Here is an 18,839-nt window from a genome sequence, read left to right as displayed (position 1 = left end):
TTTTGTTCTCAAGTCGGCAAGGTAAGTTACAGTCTTTTCATAAGTTAGGGCTCTAGGGATGAGCATATAGTATGTATACAGTCGGAGAAGGCAATGGCAACCCACTCCAGTACTCTTGCCTGGAAAACCCCATGGACGGAGGAGCCTGGTAGGCTGCTGGCCATGGGATCGCTAAGTCGGACACGACTGAGCGACTTCACTTTCACTTTTCACTTTCATGCATTGGAGAAGGAAATGGCAACCCACTCCGGTATTCTTGCCTTGAGAATCCCAGGGACGGGGGAGCCTGGTGGGCTGCAGTCCATGGGGTCGCACAGAGTTGGACACAACTGAAGCGACTTAGCAGCAGCAGCAGCAGCGGCATATATACAGTGAATTATTGACATTGCTGCAGTTCACTCAAGAAACCAAGAAATACCATTTCTTAATATAACAACCAAATATGCATGGTTGCATCCCAGATTTAGGGCCCTAGCAGGTAGTCAGTTTTTTTCTTACGTGTTATTAGGTTTTTATGAGCTTGATCTGGACAGTGTCTTTGTAAAATTCCATGATAAAATACTTTGTAATCTTTTTACATAAAATTAGATTGAATTTAAATTTTTGGTAAGTTAAAATAAATCAACTTTCATATTTCTATCCCAATATGAAAATAATATAGAGCCAATAAGTTTTGAAAATGAAATGCATTTTTATTCAATTAGAATAACTATTCTACCTGGACATTTGTTTATATTTAGATGTAAACAGTGATCATGTTGAAGATATTTCAGGAATTCAGCATTTGACAAGTGATTCAGACAGTGAAGTTTACTGTGATTCCATGGAGCAATTTGGGCAAGAAGAGGTAAAAATAACATTTTTTTAATTGGTAAGTTTTCAAAGTGATATATTCAAATTCCATGCATAACTTCTGCTAATAACAGATGTGTATGCTTTTCACCACTTTGAAAACATACCTGTAAAATGTTTAAACATTTATATTTTGTTTTTTTGTGAGTTTAAAAATATATAAAATTTCTGACTATTCAAAATATTTAAATATTATAATTTATAATGTATTTACATTTATAAATATTCTGAGAGAGGTGAGATGGGAGTCAGAAGGTGAATTCCTTATGCTAGTCCTTATGCTATGTCTGAGACATTAACAGTCAAGAAGATTGAATAACTTAAATAAATCTGTTCTTCATGTTGACGTATTAGACTAAAATTTTGAGTGGAAATACTTTTTAAAATGTCAGTTAATTAAGATTTGGTATTGAAAGCGAACTTTGGAAAAACCATTAAAGTACCTGAATTTTATTTTTCCTTTTTGACAACTTTTCCTGGTAACAGCTAAGGTGGTTTTGACAGTTGTATTTATGCTTGTTGTTTATATATCCCACCCCCCAGTCTTCCTCACCCATATTCTAACACAGTTCCTTCTAAAATTATTTTCAATTTATTTAATTTTTAACTTCATTAATTCATTATTTTTAACTTTATTGAGGTATAATTGATTTACAATGTTGTCACAGTGCTTTTTGAACACATTAACTCTAGGTATTTAAATGTTTCTTGGATGAATGACTCATGAGAACAGTTCATTGCCAAGTATCTCAGTTCTTTGCTCATAGATGAATCATCTCCATCCCATTTCTTCCCTGCAGATGGGAGGCAGAAAATGAGTTGACATTTTTTAGAAAAATAATATTTTCTATGATAATATTAAAAAAAAACCCACTTTATAAAGCCAGTAATTCTTCAGTTGTCATAAGAACTTGGTGATGTATAACTGTTTTCCATTTGTAGTCTTTAGACGGCTTTATATCAAACAATGGACCATTTTCCTATTACTTGGGTGGTAATCCCAGTCAACCGTTGGAAAGTTCTGGTTTTCCTGAAGCTGTTCAAGGACTTCCTGGGAACGGCAGCCCTGAGGACATGCAGGGCGCAGCGGTTGAAGGCAAAGGTGAAGTAAAGCGTGGGGGAGAGGACGGCGGGAGTAACAGTGGAGCCCCGCACCGCGAGAAACGGGCTGGAGAAAGTGAGGAGTTCTCTAACATTAGGAGAGGGAGAGGTAGGTGGTACTTGTTTTTTGTTCTCACTGCCTTTATAAAGGAATTAATGAAATGGAGAGGTTCTCGATAGGAGAGGCACCAGGACTGTCCCTTGGCAAAGGGAGTGTTGAGAGTTATCCTCAGAACATCTGACCATTTTCCTTTATGTCTGGTTCTCTCCTTTGACTGTACAGGGCATAACACTGTATTCTTTGAAGATATGGGGGAAAACATATCTATTTCCACATCTTTTATATACTTCTTTAAGGTAGCCAAATGTGTGTCCTGTCACTTCTTTTTTTATTTTTGTCTTTTGGCCATGCCATGCAGCATACAGGATCTTATTTCCCAATCAGGAACTGAACCCCTGCCCCCTGCAGTGGAAGCATGGAGTCTCATCCCTTGGACTGCCAGGGAATTCCCTTATAATGTTGAAAACTTACACATTATACAAGCAAACATATAAAACTTGTGATATCCCATTTCTGCAAGGGTAAGGTAACACAGTAGTACCTTTTACACACTGCAATATAAAACTGTTTTGGACTTCCCTGGCAATTCAGTGGTTAGGACTCTGCATTCCCCATGTAAGGCGGCATGGGTTTGATTCCTGATTGGGAAACTAGGATTCCCAACGCAGCTCAGCCGAAAAAAAAACCAAACAAACAAAAGTTTCAGTCTTTCTGAAAAATAACTTGGCAACATTTATTAAAAACCACAACAGAGTTGTTATCCTTTCATCCAGAAATTCTTCTTTGAATTTGTCTGACCTAAAGAAATCAACAGAAATTTGGACAAGAATTTATTTATATACAAAAATATTCATTGCAATGTTATTTGTAATCGTAAAAATTTGGAGTCATCCTAACTATCCAAAAGTGGAGAACAATTGAGTAAATTACTTCTTTGTCTTACAAATGAATTCACGTAGCCATTTCAGTGTTATTGGGACTGGAATAAAATTTTATTATTTAAAATAAAATTTGTTATGAACACACAAATATTCATAATATCTTTTAACAAGTAGTACACAAAATTACGTATAAGGGGTAATGCCAATTCTGTAAATATATGTGTTGGGAAAAAATGGATGGATAGATAACCATGTGTTAATAGTAGTGAGATTTCCATATGTCTAACTATGATGGCATTTATAAGAAAAATCAGTTAAAAACCTTTGGGAGGCTTACAATGACCAAATAAGAAAACATGGCTATTTGATGTAGCTCTCAGTACTCTAAAAGAAACAGTTTTCATATTTTTCAATCTTGTTACTATATTAGTAAATAATTCTTAAGAATGTAGCCAAATATGTATATTATTTATATATTATATACATTGAGTTGTGTACTAATTTATTAGGTACATTATAAAACCTTAGCAAAAAAACAGTAAGTATAAATGGAAGTTTCCACCTATGTCAACTTCTTTGATTTTAGTAGTTTATTTTGTGTACTTTATTATTGCTTCCACTCTACTTTGGAAATTTAGATCTCAAAGAAACAGGAAAAATGAAAAAAACAAAACAAAACCCAAACCCCACCATTTCTACTTTTATAAATATGATTGTTGTTGTTGTTTAGGTGCTAAGTCATGTCCCTCTTTTGCAACCCCATGGACTATAGCCCACCAGGCCCCTCTGTCCATGGAATTTCCCAGGCAAGAATACAGGAGTGGGTTGCTATTTCCTGCTCCAGGGGATCCTCTCAACCCAGGGATCAAATCTGTGTGTCTTGCATTGGCAGGTGGATTCTTTACCACTGAGCCAAAAAGTAATTTATTTTGGTCTCTTAAAATAGGGCACAGGATGCAGCATTTGAGTGAAGGAAGCAAGGGTCGGCAAGTGGGAAGTGGAGGTGATGGGGAACGCTGGGGTTCGGACAGAGGCTCAAGGGGCAGCCTGAACGAGCAGATCGCGCTTGTGCTCATGCGCCTGCAGGAGGACATGCAGAACGTCCTCCAGAGACTCCACAAACTGGAGATGCTGGCGGCATCACAGGTGGGCTTCTGCATTTGTCTTGTCTTATCTGCTGTTGATCCTGTCAAACAGTGTGCAGCTGCAATCTGCGTTAATCTGATTTAAATGGACCACACAAATGATACCCAAACCTTATTTTAGCAGCTAAGTAAGAATCTATTTTTAGGGAACAGGGCTCAGATGATGTTTTATCAAGAGGTGTATTCAAACACACTGAGAAAAATATTCAAACACACTGATTTGAATGGTTTTGCTAAGAAAGAGATTCTGGAAGCATAAAATGGTACACAGTAACAGTTTTACAAAATGGTTTTTCAATGTTGAATGTGTGATTTTTTTGGTACTGTGTGTTTAATATCTCGTTCCTGTTAGGCTATTAAACACCATGATTGTAGGAACTATTTTATTTACTGCTGCTTAAGCATGCAGCCTCATTCCAAGTAGGGGGCACAGTAATTATTTGCTGTTAGATTAAAAAAGAAATCTGATTTACACACATCAGTGGAGATTAATGATTTTTAAAAGGATCTACTTTTGAAAATATTATTTCAGAAAAGACTGTGCCAAAAGCCAAATACCACTTAAAGTAATAGGAAATTTTCAGTCTATAAAATTAGGAGTACCATGTTGGAAGTAGGAAGAAGAAGAACAGGAGAATAAGAATTGTTGAATAGTACAGTTTTAGGCACTAACAGAGACTGTAGCTAATGTCCTAGAGTCCATCATTGAAGTGTCATCGTTTTATAGTAAGCATGGTCCTCTATTTTGACCTCTTTTTAAAATGCTCTAGGGTCAATATACTAACTTCCCCATACTTTAATGTAAATTATTTTTAAGATGAAAACTTCTAAGCAGAGAGAAAGGAAAAATTATAATTTGACCTCCACTGTGGTTTGCTATAGCTGATCATGAATTTCCAAAACAAATACTTGGATATTGTTCACTTGATCTTTACATTTTTGCATTCTTAATGATCAGGGCTGCAGTTCTCCTCGAATGTTTGTAAGTTGGTAGTTTATGTGGAATTTAAGGAATTAAGAAATGTTGAGTAGGTAATTTAAAAAGAATGTAAAAGAAGTAATGGCTCATTAATTTAAGGTTTTATTTTGATAATTTTATATTTGAACTACTATAAAACATAAAATGCCAAAGATAACTATTTGGCTGGCAACTTTAGGGACTTTTAATTTGGTTACTGTGAGTTTCAGGATAATCATAATTAGCAGAAAAATTGACAATAAACTAATATTTCAGGCTTCTTTTAAAAGACAGGAAATAGGAAAAAAGTACTGTATTTTTTCTTTCTGTCAAAGCTAAATCACTGTTTGTTTGTATTTATAGGCAAAATCATCAGCATTACAGACCAGTAATCAGCCCACTTCACCGGTAAGAAATTCTTTTCTTAAAGCTAAGCACCAGGGTTTCAAACAGGTTACAATAAATATAGATTATATGATATTCTTAAAGTTTTCAAAATAATATTTACCATTTTGAACTTTGAGGTTTAAAATATATTTGTTTTAAAACAGAAAGAGAATCATAGACTTGGAGAACAAACTTCTGGTCGCTGTGGGGGAAGGGTGGGGGGAAGGGAGAGTTTGAGATGGACATGTACACACTGCTATATTTAAAATGGGTAACCAACAAGGACCTACTGTATAGCACAGGGAACTCTGCTCAATGTTATGTAGCAGTCTGGATGGGAGGGGAGTTTGGGGGAGAATGGATGCATGTATATGTATGGCTGAATCATTGGCTACACTACTATACAAAGTAGAAGATTTAAAAAATTATATATCTATGTTTGTCTTGTCAGTCTGAAGGACTTCTGAGAGTCTACATGAATTATGCTCTAAAATTATCTCCCTCCCTCTGCTGCTAAGTCGCTTCAGTCGTGTCCGACTCTGTGCGACCCCATAGACGGCAGCCCACCAGGCTCCCCTGTCCCTGGGATTCTCCAGGCAAGAACACTGGAGTGGGTTGCCATTTCCTTCTCCAATTCATGAAAGTGGAAAGTGAAAGTGAAGTCAGTCAGTCGTGTTTGACTCTTAGCGACCCCATGGACTGCAGCCTACCAGGCTCCTCTGCCCGTGGGATTTTACAGGCAAGAGTACTGGAGTGGGGTGCCATTGCCTTCTCCCTCCCTCTAGGAGGAATGAAATCTTTTATTGTATATTTTAAAAATTATGAACTAGATGTGTTTTTAAGTTTATACATGTAACAGATTGGTGACCAGCTTATTTTATTTTCTCAGAGACCATCTTGGTGGCCCTTCGAGATGTCTCCTGGTGCATTAACCTTCGCTATCATATGGCCTTTTATTGCTCAGTGGTTGGTGCATTTATATTACCAAAGAAGGAGAAGGTAATATGATAGTTTTATAATTGTAAAGTGAAAAAAGTGAAAGTATTAATCACTCAGTCATGTTCAACTCTTTGCGTCCCCATTGACTGTAGCCCACCAGACTCCTCTGTCTATTGAACTCTCCAGGCAAGAATACTGGAGTGGGTTGCCATTTCCTCCTCCAGGGGATCTCTGTGCCCCAGGGATCGAGCCTGGGTCTCCTGCATTGCAGGTGGATTCTTCACTGTCTTAGCCACCAGGGAAGCCTGTTTATATTACCAGTTTACACACTGGTATATAATTCTACACAGTATGTATTCTAAGTGGTATGCAAACTCTTCTACAGCAGGCAGAGCTTTCAGCAGTAGTCAGGGAAATAGGTCCATCTTACAGATGGATTGTCATACTGAACATCCTGTACTGATCTGAGACTGCGACTACCTTGGTAATGATATCTGGTAGGTTGCTAGACACTTGTTAGATTAAAATTTTTTCACTTGAGAGCATCTAAAGAATTTGCACACTTTTGATTCATGCAACAAGAAAATGATTGATTACAGGCATAAGTTTTATGGAGAAATAATGTTCTTAACATCTGATGTTTATTTTGGGCCCTTTGCTAATATTAAAGGACAACAGATGAAAAATGCCTGCATTCATTTTCTGTACCTTAGAAATATAGACACTGGCACTTTAGAAAATGTTCACCCTGGTGGTGGACTGTCTCCAGAAGTAGGGCTTATTCTAATTTGAGAACCAGAATTCCAGATTGGATGCCAGGAAGTAATTCAGATAAGACGGAAAATAATAGAATCATTGGCAAGTACTCTGAGGTTGTCTAGATGAGGAGTAATGTGAGGCCAAAACTATTGGGTTCAAGAAAATCTTCAGAGCAATTTTTTGAGACACTACATAAACTGAATTATTTTCCCTGGATGGGCAGAGGGACAAATGTTGGTCGTTCTTGGCCTCATTGATTATGTTTTTGTTGTTTTGTCACCATTTCTCATTAGGTCAGAACCAATGGGGAAAAGACAGGGGGTGTTTGGTGGTAAGATTTTAAGTGTTCTCTTATGCATGTGCAGTAGAAACACATTTTTAAAAAAACCTACAAATTTAAATAATTGTATGTCTGTTGTATCTCTATCAAAGAACTGACGTTTCTAATTACTGCACATGATAACAAAAGCAAAAACCAAATATTTACCCTTCTCTTACATAACAGGGGTAACTGGCTTACTACTCTTAAGTGCTCTAGTGAGAGTACTTCATAGTAGAGAAACTGAAAACGCACGTGACCTCAGTTTAGTCTTCTTTGTTCTCTGCTTATGTTATGACAGTTTGATTTATCTTTATAAATGAACTCAGTAAGTTTTCTGATACATTAGTGTTCTTGGAATATAGTTGCTGACTTACAGAAACTTAGGTGGGATTTCAGAAGCCTAAGCTGCTTTCTCAGTGTCATTTACCCCTTTCTAAGCCATCTGTATATGTGTTATTTCAGCTGTTAAGATATAGACCGTAGTTTAAATCCTTTCTTTTCCCACACAATTGATGTTTCTACTGTGATGGTTGGTTTCTATGTAGTGTTTTAAATCCTAACATCCCTGAAAACAGGAGGAAAAAAGAGTCAAACTGTTTTTCAGTAGGTGGTTATGCTGAATTTAAGCAGCTGGGAACAGTGGTGCTAATGGAAAGTGTGTATATATTTTGTAGTGCATTCAAGAATTCTTTTTCATGTTTTCCTTTGTTGAAAGTTGGGGACTGGAGAATAGAGAAACTGGGCACAGGACAAAAAAACATAAAGCTTATTACTTCAGTATTATTTCACACTTAAGGTTGAAGCAGCTTGTCACTTTATTAAAAACTGAAAAAACAAACTGTACTTTGCTTAGTCTTTGAAAATTACAGTTTTTCTAAAATGATGATTATTTTTTAATGTTCCTCACTAGTGAAAGTATATAACAGTCCTCCTAAGTATGCCTTCTATCTGTTGACAGATGTCTCTGAATGGGAAAACTTTGCTCTGTTTTTAATTTTCTGTTTTATTATTATTGAATCTGTATCCAGTTTTCAATGTATCCTGGGTGTTTAGTCCTTCCAAGTTGTAAATTATTTAGTGCTGTGTAATTGCATTTTGATGAGATGGTGTTTTTATGTATTGTTTGGTTACACATGTAACAAACCAACCGGGGTTGGAGGTGGAGCCATGTTTGAATCAGAAATAAAGGTTTGGCTTTGAGGGGCTTTCAGTTCAGTTCAGTTCAGTCGCTCAGTCGTGTCCGACTCTGCGACCCCATGAACCGCAGCACGCCAGGCCTCCCTGTCTATCACCAACTCCCGGAGTCCATCTAAACCCATGTCTGTTGAGTCGGTGATGCCATCCAACCATCTCATCCTCTGTCGTCCCCTTCTCCTGCCTTCAATCTTTCCCAGCATCGGGGTCTTTTCCAGTGAGTCTGCTCTTCACATCAGGTGGCCAAATTATTGGAGTTTCAGCTTCAACATCAGTCCTACCAATGAACACCCAGGACTGATCTCCTTTAGGATGGACTGGTTGGATCTCCTTGCAGTCCAAGGGACTGTCAAGAGTCTTCTCCAACACCACAGTTCAAAAGTATCAATTCTTCAGTGCTCAGCTTTCTGATGGGACCCGATGCCATAATCTTCATTTTCAGTTTCATTTCCAACTCTCACATCCATACATGACCACTGGAAAAACCATAGCCTTGACTAGACAGACCTTTGTTGACAGAATAATGTCTCTGCTTTTTAATATGCTGTCTGAGGGGATTTAGGCATGTTTTAATCTGGCAGTTTTCATTCCAATCCTAAAAAAAGGCAATGCCAAAGAGTGTTCAAACTACTGCACAATTGCATTCATCTCACACACTAATAAAATAATGCTCAAAATTCTCCAAGCCAAGCTTCAACAGTACATGAACCGTGAACTTCCAGATGTTCAAGTAAGATTTAGAAAAGACAGAAGAACCAGAGATCAAATTGCCAACATCCATTGGATCACTGAAAAAACAAGAGAGATCCAGAAAAACATCTACTTCTGCTTTATTGACTATGCCAAAGCCTTTGATTGCATGGATCACAACAAACTGGATAATTCTTAAAGAGATGGGGATACCAGACCACCTGACCTGCCTCCTGAGAAATCTGTATACAGGTCAAGAAGCAACAATTAGAACTGGACATGGAAAACAGACTGGTTCCAAATCGGGAAAAGAGTATGTCAAGGCTGTATATCGTCACCCTGTTTGTTTAACTTACATGCAGAGTACATCATGAAAAATGCTGGGCTGGATGAAGCACAAGCAGGAATCAATACTGCCAGGAGAAATATCAGTAACCTCAGATATGCAGATGATACCACCTTTATGGCAGAAAGCAAAGAAGAACTAAAGAGCCTCTTGATGAAAGTGAAAGAGAGTGAAAAAGTTGGCTTCAAACTCAACATTCAGAAAATGAAGATTATGGCATCCTGTCCCATCACTTCATGGCAAATAGATTGGGAAACAGTGGCAGACTTTATTTTTTGGGGCTCCAAAATCACTGCAGATGGTGACTACAGCCATGAAATTAAGACACTTGATCCTTAGAAGAAAAGTTAGACCAACCTAGCATATTCAAAAGCAGAGACATTACTTTGCCAACAAAGGTCCATCTAGTCAAAACTATGGTTTTTCCAGTAGTCATGTATGGATTTGAGAGTTGGACTATAAAGAAAGCTGAGTGCTGAAGAATTGATACTTTTCAACTGTGGTGCTGAGAGTCCCTTGGACTGCAAGGAGATCCAAGCAGTCCATCCTAAAGGAAATCAGTCCCGAATACTTATTGGAAGGACTGATGCTGAAGCTGAAACTCCCAATACTTTGGCTACCTGATGTGAAGAACTGACTCATTTGAAAAGACCCTGATGCTGGGAAAGATTGAAGGCAGGAGGAGAAGGGGACGACAGAGGATGAGATGGCTAGATGGCATCACCGACTCAATGGACATGAGTTTGAGTAAACTCCGGGAGTTGTTGATGGACAAGGAAGCCTGGCATGCTGTAGTCCATGGGGTTGCAAAGAGTCGGACATGACTAAGCAACTGAACTGAACTGAACTGAATCTGGCAGTGTTTATCAGGTTTTTAGTGTCATAGGAAAGAAGATTAGAGAACAGTGTGCTTGGTTTGGAGGAGACAGGTCCGTGTTAGCGATGAAGACAAAGATCTAAAAATCGTCTTAGGATGGGAAAAGTGTGGCCAGGAGAGGGCCCATTCTGTATGCCATGCTCTGGCACAGTGTCTGGCACGTATCTGGCTTTCAGTAAATATGTGCTGAATACATGGTTAAATGCCCACTCTTGGTAGAGCAGCTGAAGTACCATGTGACATGGATAGGCTTTGATTTTATTTAACGTATATACATATATGCATCTGGATGCAAGCATACACTGAGATAATCCTATACACATGTAAAGTAACTGCTTATCTATTTGTGTTAAGCTTTTAAAAAAAATTTTTTTTACATGGAAAGTAATACTTAAGGTCCACTGCTTGATTTTTTTCCCCCCAGTATAGAAGAATGTACATTTTTTATAGTTGATTTAGTGTTAATTCTGCTATATAGCAAAGTAATTCAATTATACATATACATATACATTTTATATTATTTTCCATTATGTTTTGTTATAGAATATTGAAAATAGTTCTCTGTGCTATACAGTAGCACCTTGGTGTTTATCCATTCTATATATAATAGCTTACATTAGAAAATGATAAAAGTAAATGAGATCCTATATCAATCTGCAGGGTATCTGAAAAACATTCTTTCTGCATGCTATGAAGAGTAACATCTGTAGCCCTGTTCAAAATTAGGCCCCGAACAGCCAGCCTCCTAAGATGGTACTTCCTGTGGTACCATATTCCCTCAGATACCTAACCTGGTCATTCTGCTATTAGAGTTGTCCATGACTTAAGTCTTAAGTACTGATAGCAGACCTTTCTTTTTTGACCAAACCACATGGCTTGTGGGATCTTAGTTCCCTGACCACGGATCAAACCCAGGCCACGTCAGGGAAAGTACTGAGCCCTAACCACGGGATCGCCAGGGAAATCACTGAAAACAGACATTTTAAGTCCACAAGACTAGTCTTAAAATGTTACAAGCAGACCTTGTCTCCTTTTTTTTTTGCACTTTGCACATATTCTAGTTTGTAAACTCTGAAGTTTTGTGACACCCCTGTTGTAAGGCTATCAGCACCATTTTCCCAGTATCTGTTCACTTCATGTCTCTTGGTCTTATTTGGTAATTCTTGAAATATCTCAGGCTTTTTCATTATTTTTTTAATCAGTTATGGTGATCTGTGATTAGTGATGTTTGATGTTATTCCTATGACTTGTTGAAGGTTCAGATGATGGTTAGCATTTTTTAGCAATAAAGCATTTTTGGTAGAAAAGGTTTGTCTATGGCAAACCTAGACAGCATATTAAAAAGCAAAGATGACTTTGCCAACAAAGGTCCAATAGTCAGAGCTATGGTTTCTCCAGTAGTCATGTATGGATTTAAGAGTTGGACCATAAAAAAGGCTGAGTGCCAAAGAATTGATGCTTTTGAATTGTGGTGCTGGAGAAGACTCTTTGAGAGTTCCTGGACAGCAAAGAGATCAAATCAGTCAATCCTAGAGGAAATCAACCCTGAATATTCACTGGAAGGACTGATGCTGAAGCTCCAATACTTTGGCCACCTGATGTGAAGAACTGACTCATTGGAATAGACCCTGATGCCGGTAAAGACTGAGGGCAGGAGGAGAAGGGGATGACAGAGGATGAGATGGTTGGATAGCATCACTGACTCCATGGACATGAGTTTGAGGAAACTCCAGGAGATAGTGAAGGACAGGGAGGCCTGGTGTGCTGCAGACCGTATGATTGCACAGTCAGACATGACTTACTGACTTCACAATTTTTAATTGAAGGAATGTACAGGTATTTTTAAACATAATGCTATTGCAGACTTAGTAGACTACAGTAGAGTGTAAACTATGCACTGGGAAACCTGAAAATTTGCTTGTCTCACTTTATTGTGATATTAGCTTAATTGTGATAGCCTGTACTTTGAAGCAAGCATATTTTTAATTAATTAAAAATAAATAAGTGTTTTACAAAAGTCACGCCTAGGTTTCTGGGGCACAGAAACATCTCAGCATTCCTGACAGAGCAGAGTTCAGTGGGCTGGGGGAAGGCAGGATGCTATTCCTGCTTTCTTTTCTGTTATTTTCTGTAACTTCTCTTACCCCCTATACCCTCCATTATGCAAGTTAATTTTTTATAAAAGGAGAGAAAGTTTATAAGTGCCTGAAAAAAATCCCCAAATTCTGAAGATAGTAATAGTGACTTATGTCTATTACCCTATTACAGTTGAAGATTGGGGGTTTCATACATCAAGTCATGTGCTTTTTGGTAAATCTTTAGAAGACCTTGTATGGCAATCTGCATCACGTGAGTTCAGGCACCTCCCTGTCAGCATTTCTGCTAACACCTCACTCAGGCAGTCTTTACAACCACCCATGATTCTGTTCCTCCAGGGTTTTTTTTCCTTCATGCCATGAGTAATCTTCTCCTGTTATGTGAAAATCCATCTGATTATTTAAAATGTCACACCCAGATGTACATAAGATTTCTTCAGAGGATAAAGAATGTCTAGTTATGTACAAGGTCATCCTTGCCAAGGCATTGCCTAAGATTATTTCTACAAAGGTGGTGGTGTAGTCACCAAGTCATGTCTGGCTCTTGCAACCCCATGGACTATAGCCTGCCAGGCTTCTCTGTCCGTTGGAATCTCCAGCCTAGACTGCTGAAGTGGGTAGTTATTTCCTTCTCCAGAGGATCTTCCCGACCCTAGGATTGAACCTGGGTCTCCTGAATTGTAGGCAGATTCTTTGCCATGTGAATGAGGGAAGCCCTTCTACAGAGGAGAGGAATCAATGTGTAATGACAGTTTCAGGCATTTTGGCCTCTGCAATGCTGAGGACTGTTTACAAGTTTTACAGCTGTGGGTCCTTTCCCAGAATTCAGATCACATGTGATTGTTGTCTTGTGCTCACAAGTTTATCCTTCCCTGGTAACTGACCCTGCTATTAGTAAAACTGTCACATTATACGTATCTGAGTTGTTGGTTCACGTGTCCTTTCCACCCCATCCCATCAATTAAACAGCTTTTTGAGGGCTGAGAGCCTGCCTTATGGATGGGTGATCCTCAGTCACTGGCACAGTGCCTAGGAAGTATCAGATACATAATATGTGTTGATTAAATGAACAGTTCAGGTTGTGCATCTAGCAAACTTTTGTTGTTTTAGTAAGTTTTTTGTTTCAGAACTTTTCCATTTTGATAAAATTATGAAATAATTTGCAAAAGTCTGAACTGTGGAATAGCCAACTAGATGAGATTCTAGAAGCCATAAGAGGAGTGTACATTTATTTATTAAATTTATTTTTAATTGAAGTATAATTGCTTTCCAATACTGTGTTGGTTTCTGCCAAATATCAACATGAATCAGCCAAAGGTATACCTATGTCTCCTCCCTCTTGAACCTCTCTCCCAGGGAAGGTGCATTTAAATTGTTTGTTGGAAACTGTAACTTGGTAATGTCATCACTTGCAGGTGGATCTTTCTTGTTGCGCTCTAAGTGACATGAAGTAACTGCATAAGAATCATTTGTAATTTCATGGTCTTATTTTGAATTTGAGTATTATTATTATGTTACCTACCATTCAGCAAATTGTTTGGTATGGATGTGTCTCATATTCAGGTTGCGTTTATATTCATAAGACCTTGTTTATTTTCCTCTTTTCAAAGAAAATTGAACTAAAGAAAATGACATTTTGTTGAAGAAATCTACTGGCCCTGGATAACCTCGGGATGATACCAATTGTGGAGCTTACACGAAAATCCTAGTTTGTGATGATTACATTTTTGTTGTCCAGTAGTTTGGTTTGTGTACATATATATATATATATATTTTGCACTACACAAATGATAAACATTTTAAGGACTAATATTGCTGATACTTGAATAATCAATCTCAACTAGGTGATAAGTAGCATAGATTTCCCCTAGCCTTGACTTCGAAGGACATTAAATTATTAATTACTGTTTGGTAACATGTTTACCTGATTATCTCCCATAGAGAATGATAAGCTGCTTTTCCCAGGTATAGTTGTGATGATGAGAACAGATTTATAACTGGGTATTTTTAACTTTCTAAATTAAATAGGAGAAAGTATGCAAACCAGGAGTGAATTTCAACTAATAAATCAACCGTCTTTTTAAGTCACTGAACCGCCATGCAGTTTACTAGAAAAAGACTGGAAGAATCTTCTCCACATCCACTCTGTGGGCTGCTCAAGATCCCACTTGGGCATGCACAGCTCTGACTTCAGTGTTCAGGCATCATGACAAAGCAGAGCCCTGTGTACTAGGCTTCATTTTTACAAATGATTCACAGAATAGACCTTACCGGCTAATGGAAATGATGAAGAGTGGGCTTAAAGTAGGTTTGTCAGTGTGTTCTGAGTCTGCAGATCATTAATAAGATTTGTATTCAGTTATATACATGGATTCCTTTGTAATCATTTTCCTTTAACTGAGAATATCTTGTTTCTGCTTCATAGGGTGCTTTGAAATATAAAATGAAAACTTATTTATACTGTTTTTACAAAGGTCAAAAGGAAACACATGAAAAATCACTTTTCTGCAACTGGTATAAACCACACAGACCGGACTCTTAACCTCTTAGTGCCTCAGTTTTTCTTCGGGGTATAATATTGGAGACGTACCTATTTGTCAAGGGGTGTTGGAGGGATTTGCAAGCTAGCAGGCCATAAGCTTCTATTTGAATAAGACACACCCAACTAGTGTAAATTTAAGTGTCTCTCCCCAACCCCCCACCTATAGATTAAGAAGAAGACTGTAACTTAGATTCTTGAAGGCTTTCTTGGGAATTGTCCTTCCTGTATACCTTTTGAAACTCCCTGCTCATGTAGATGTACCTTACTTATACTTCCAAGATTTCTCTGATTCAAAGGCTTACTATCAAATGATTTTTAAATATTCTTGGTATGTGTGATGTTGGCTTTAGCATCATGTGTTCAGAGTGTTTTTGATAAGAGAGAAAGTAATCTGTCCTAGTATAGAGGGTGGTTCTTTGTTTACCTGAAGAAAAAGAATATGATTTGCTTTTCTGAAGACTGTTTTTTCCCTTGATTTTTTTCTTACATGTAACTTGGTGTTTTTTTTAAAATTTTTAATCCCATCTTGATTAAAATGTGTCTGTCTAAATGGATCTACTGATTATTTGCTTTTAAAAAGCTGTCCTCTATTTATTTAGGGGAAAAAAATGAAGCCAGTAACTGAATTATATGTAACAATAAAATTTAAACCTGTGGATCTGGAATTATTCTAAAAAATTAGCCCTCTATCTGGTATCAGAAAATGGTGGCTTTCCTCTTAGTATATAAGGAAATAAGATGCAGAGTAAGAATGTAAGCAGTTGTGATTCGTGACAAGCAGTTGGAGGTAACTAGCTCCTAGGGATAACCAATTGTATCCTATTCCAAAGTCTTATTTTATAGTTTGAAAAGCACTTTGCACACTGTTCTTGTATATACAAGTAAAGATGTAATTACATGACATAGTGTTACTGCTTTGTTTAACAAGAATCTCATTTAAGATTGACAGCTATGGTATTTTTTTAATGATAATACTTTTCTGTTTCTTTACTGTAAAATTAAGTTAAAAATAAAAGGTTAATGAGAATTGTTATGGTTTTTATTTCTTGTTACTGTCAGAAGTGCGTTGATTATATACTAAGGCTTAAATAAGAATAAATAGTAGGGATTCAGAGAAAGTAATTGTTCCTCTTTCAAAATAAAGCCATGCTATTACACATCATTAAAAAGAAAGAAACGGGGTGGTGGTTAACTCATTTAGTTGAAAATGTTGTTGATCATGTGAAAATCTTAAGTTTCAATTTTTATTCCAACTCAGTCGCTTCCCACAGCCTCTCAGTGCAGCCTTCATCAGCCATCTTAAATGCATACCATTGGTCTTAGGTAGAAAATGGTGTTTTTAATACAAATGTATAACTTGTAACTTCTCTGCTGCTGCTGCTAAGTCACTTCAGTTGTGTCCGACTCTGTGCAACCCCATAGACGGCAGCCCACCAGGCTCCCCCGTCCCTGGGATTCTCCAGGCAAGAACACTGGAGTGGGTTGCCATTTCCTCCTCCAGTGCATGAAAGTGAAGGCGCTGAGTTGTGTCCGACTCTTAGCGACCCCATGGACTGCAGCCTACCAGGCTCCTCTGTCCATGGGACTTTCAGGCAAGAGGACTGGAGTGGGGTGCCATTGCCTTCTCCATAACTTCTCCAGGTAGTGATAAAAGTGATGACAGCTGTTTGTAATCCTTAAGATATCAGTGTTCTGTTGCCTGTAATAGGAACCTAACTGCAGCAGCTTGAGTTGTTTTCCTCATCTACAAGGAGTTAGGAAGTCCAGGGCTAGTGATGTGCTCCTGCAGTGCCCTCAGGGACACAGGTTCCGTCTGTTGTTCTGTCCTGTCATCATTAGGGCGTGGGTCTTCTCTTTGTGTTTGCCAAATGACTGCTGTACATCTCGGTCCAATGTCTACAGTACCAGCAGGCAAAGATCCTTATCTAATAAAGAAACTTGTAACTTTCCTGGAAGTCTCACAGGACATCCCTTCACCATCTTCTTGGCTAGAACTGGGTCTCATATCTTTGTCTGAGAATAAAATTGTTCTAGTTTATAGAGATACTAATTTTATAAGTTTTGCCCATACACAGGAAAGGCCATGTCTTTTGGCCTTTAATACTGTCCTAAATTCTCTTCATTTTCTTTTCTACTTCTTAGTCCTTGTTTTCTCTCCTTGTTTTCACCCTGATCTTGTCTTTCTCTCCATTAATCCTCCTTTTCAATGGAACCATGTTTTTCAAGCTGAAAAATGGTAAGTGTTCTTTCCTTTTTCCAAAGAAACAAACAACTTTTAAACTTATCCATAATACAGGTGAGGTGTAGCCACTGTCATTTTTCCTGCCCAGCACAAATTCCCCCCGCTGATAAAACATCACTCTCCTCTTCCTCCCTGCAATTCTGCTCCACCCCAAGCCACAGTAATGGGCATGTCCCTCAGATCTGGCCCCTGTCTATCTCCTTCTCCTCTTGACCACAGTGACAATCCCAGGGAGGGCTGTATGACCATCAGTGAAGCAATAAGAGTTATTCTCCGGATCTATTTCACAGAGCTTGGAGAGAGAGGCTTTTCCAGAATCTTACATAGTTTGAGTCATAACAGTATGTAGCCCTTTCAGACTGGCTTCTTTCACTTTGCAATCTACATTTCCTCCATGTAATATCATAGCTTCATAGCTCATTTTTGTTTTTATGGCTGTGTTTCAATAAAATTTTATTTACGAAACAAGTAAGGGGCCCTATTTGTCCCATGGGCTGTAGTTTACTGCCTTCTGATTTAGGTAATTCATCTCTTTTTAGCATTGATTAATATTCCATTGTCTGGATGTACCAGTTTCTTTATTCATGTACTAAAGGACATCTTGGTTGCTTCCAAATTTTAATAATCATGAATAAAGCTGCTGTCAACATCTCTGAGTAGGTTTTTGTGTGCTCATAAGTTTTCAACTCACTTGGGTGAATACTAATAGAGCATTGCTGGACTGCATGGTAAAGTCACCCTTAATTTTGTAAGAAACCGTCAAACTGTCTTCCAAATGGAGTAGGAAACGGCAACCCACTCCAGTATTCTTGCCTGGAAAATTCCATGAACAGAGGAGCCTGGCGGGCTACAGTCCATGGGGTTGCAAGATGACCGAGTGACTTTCACTTCACTGTCTTCCAAAGTGGCTGTACTATTTTGCCTTTCCACCGGTAGTGAGTGGGAGTTCCTGTTGCTCCACATCTCTGCTAGCACTGGGAGTTGGTGTTTTGGATTTTAGCCATTCTGATAGGCGTGTAGTGGTTGTCTCATTGTTGCATTCTCTTTCTCTTTAAATTACAGCCTCTAAGGTTATAACTGAGAGATCCTGAGGATGTCTATCTTGCCACTTGGAGGAGCCTTAAATAACCAACTTCTAAATAAGCCTTATTTAAATAAGGCTTAAATAAGCTAACATCTAGACCTAGGAACTTAAACAAGAGTCAGAAAACTGTGAGTTCAACTCCATTAATCCAGTTAACTCTGAAAACCCTATCCCTATGTTTACACATAGGGTTTACACAGTTTTGTTTACATGGGTTAATAAATTTGCCTTCTTACTTAAGACAGTTTAAGTTAGGTTTCTGATACTTGGACCAGAGTCCTGACTAGCGTAGATGACTTGCAGTTGTCAGGACTGAGCGCAGGCCCTGAAGCCAGACTGTCTGGGTTCAAATTCTGTGCAGTC

General features: G+C 38.1%; 1 protein-coding gene across 3 annotated transcripts in view; it reads left to right on the top strand.

Moving 5' to 3' along the window:
- ACBD5 (acyl-CoA binding domain containing 5) overlaps positions 1 to 15,729 on the top strand; it is a 31,075-nt gene extending 15,346 nt beyond the window's left edge. For all 3 annotated transcript variants that reach the window (XM_070380930.1, XM_005906484.3, XM_070380929.1), the window contains 6 exons: positions 741 to 847; positions 1,795 to 2,062; positions 3,842 to 4,041; positions 5,362 to 5,406; positions 6,275 to 6,384; positions 14,219 to 15,729. In XM_070380930.1, coding sequence (XP_070237031.1) covers positions 741 to 847; positions 1,795 to 2,062; positions 3,842 to 4,041; positions 5,362 to 5,406; positions 6,275 to 6,384; positions 14,219 to 14,231 — 743 coding nt within the window. In that variant the 3' untranslated portion in view covers positions 14,232 to 15,729. The remainder of the gene's footprint in view (positions 1 to 740; positions 848 to 1,794; positions 2,063 to 3,841; positions 4,042 to 5,361; positions 5,407 to 6,274; positions 6,385 to 14,218) is intronic.
- Positions 15,730 to 18,839: the final 3,110 nt, after the last annotated feature.

This window comes from Bos mutus, chromosome 13, assembly GCF_027580195.1.
Source record: "Bos mutus isolate GX-2022 chromosome 13, NWIPB_WYAK_1.1, whole genome shotgun sequence".
NCBI classification, from domain to species: domain Eukaryota; kingdom Metazoa; phylum Chordata; class Mammalia; order Artiodactyla; family Bovidae; genus Bos; species Bos mutus.
Note: the sequence above shows the minus strand (reverse complement) of the source record. Positions and strands in the feature narration are given on the sequence as shown.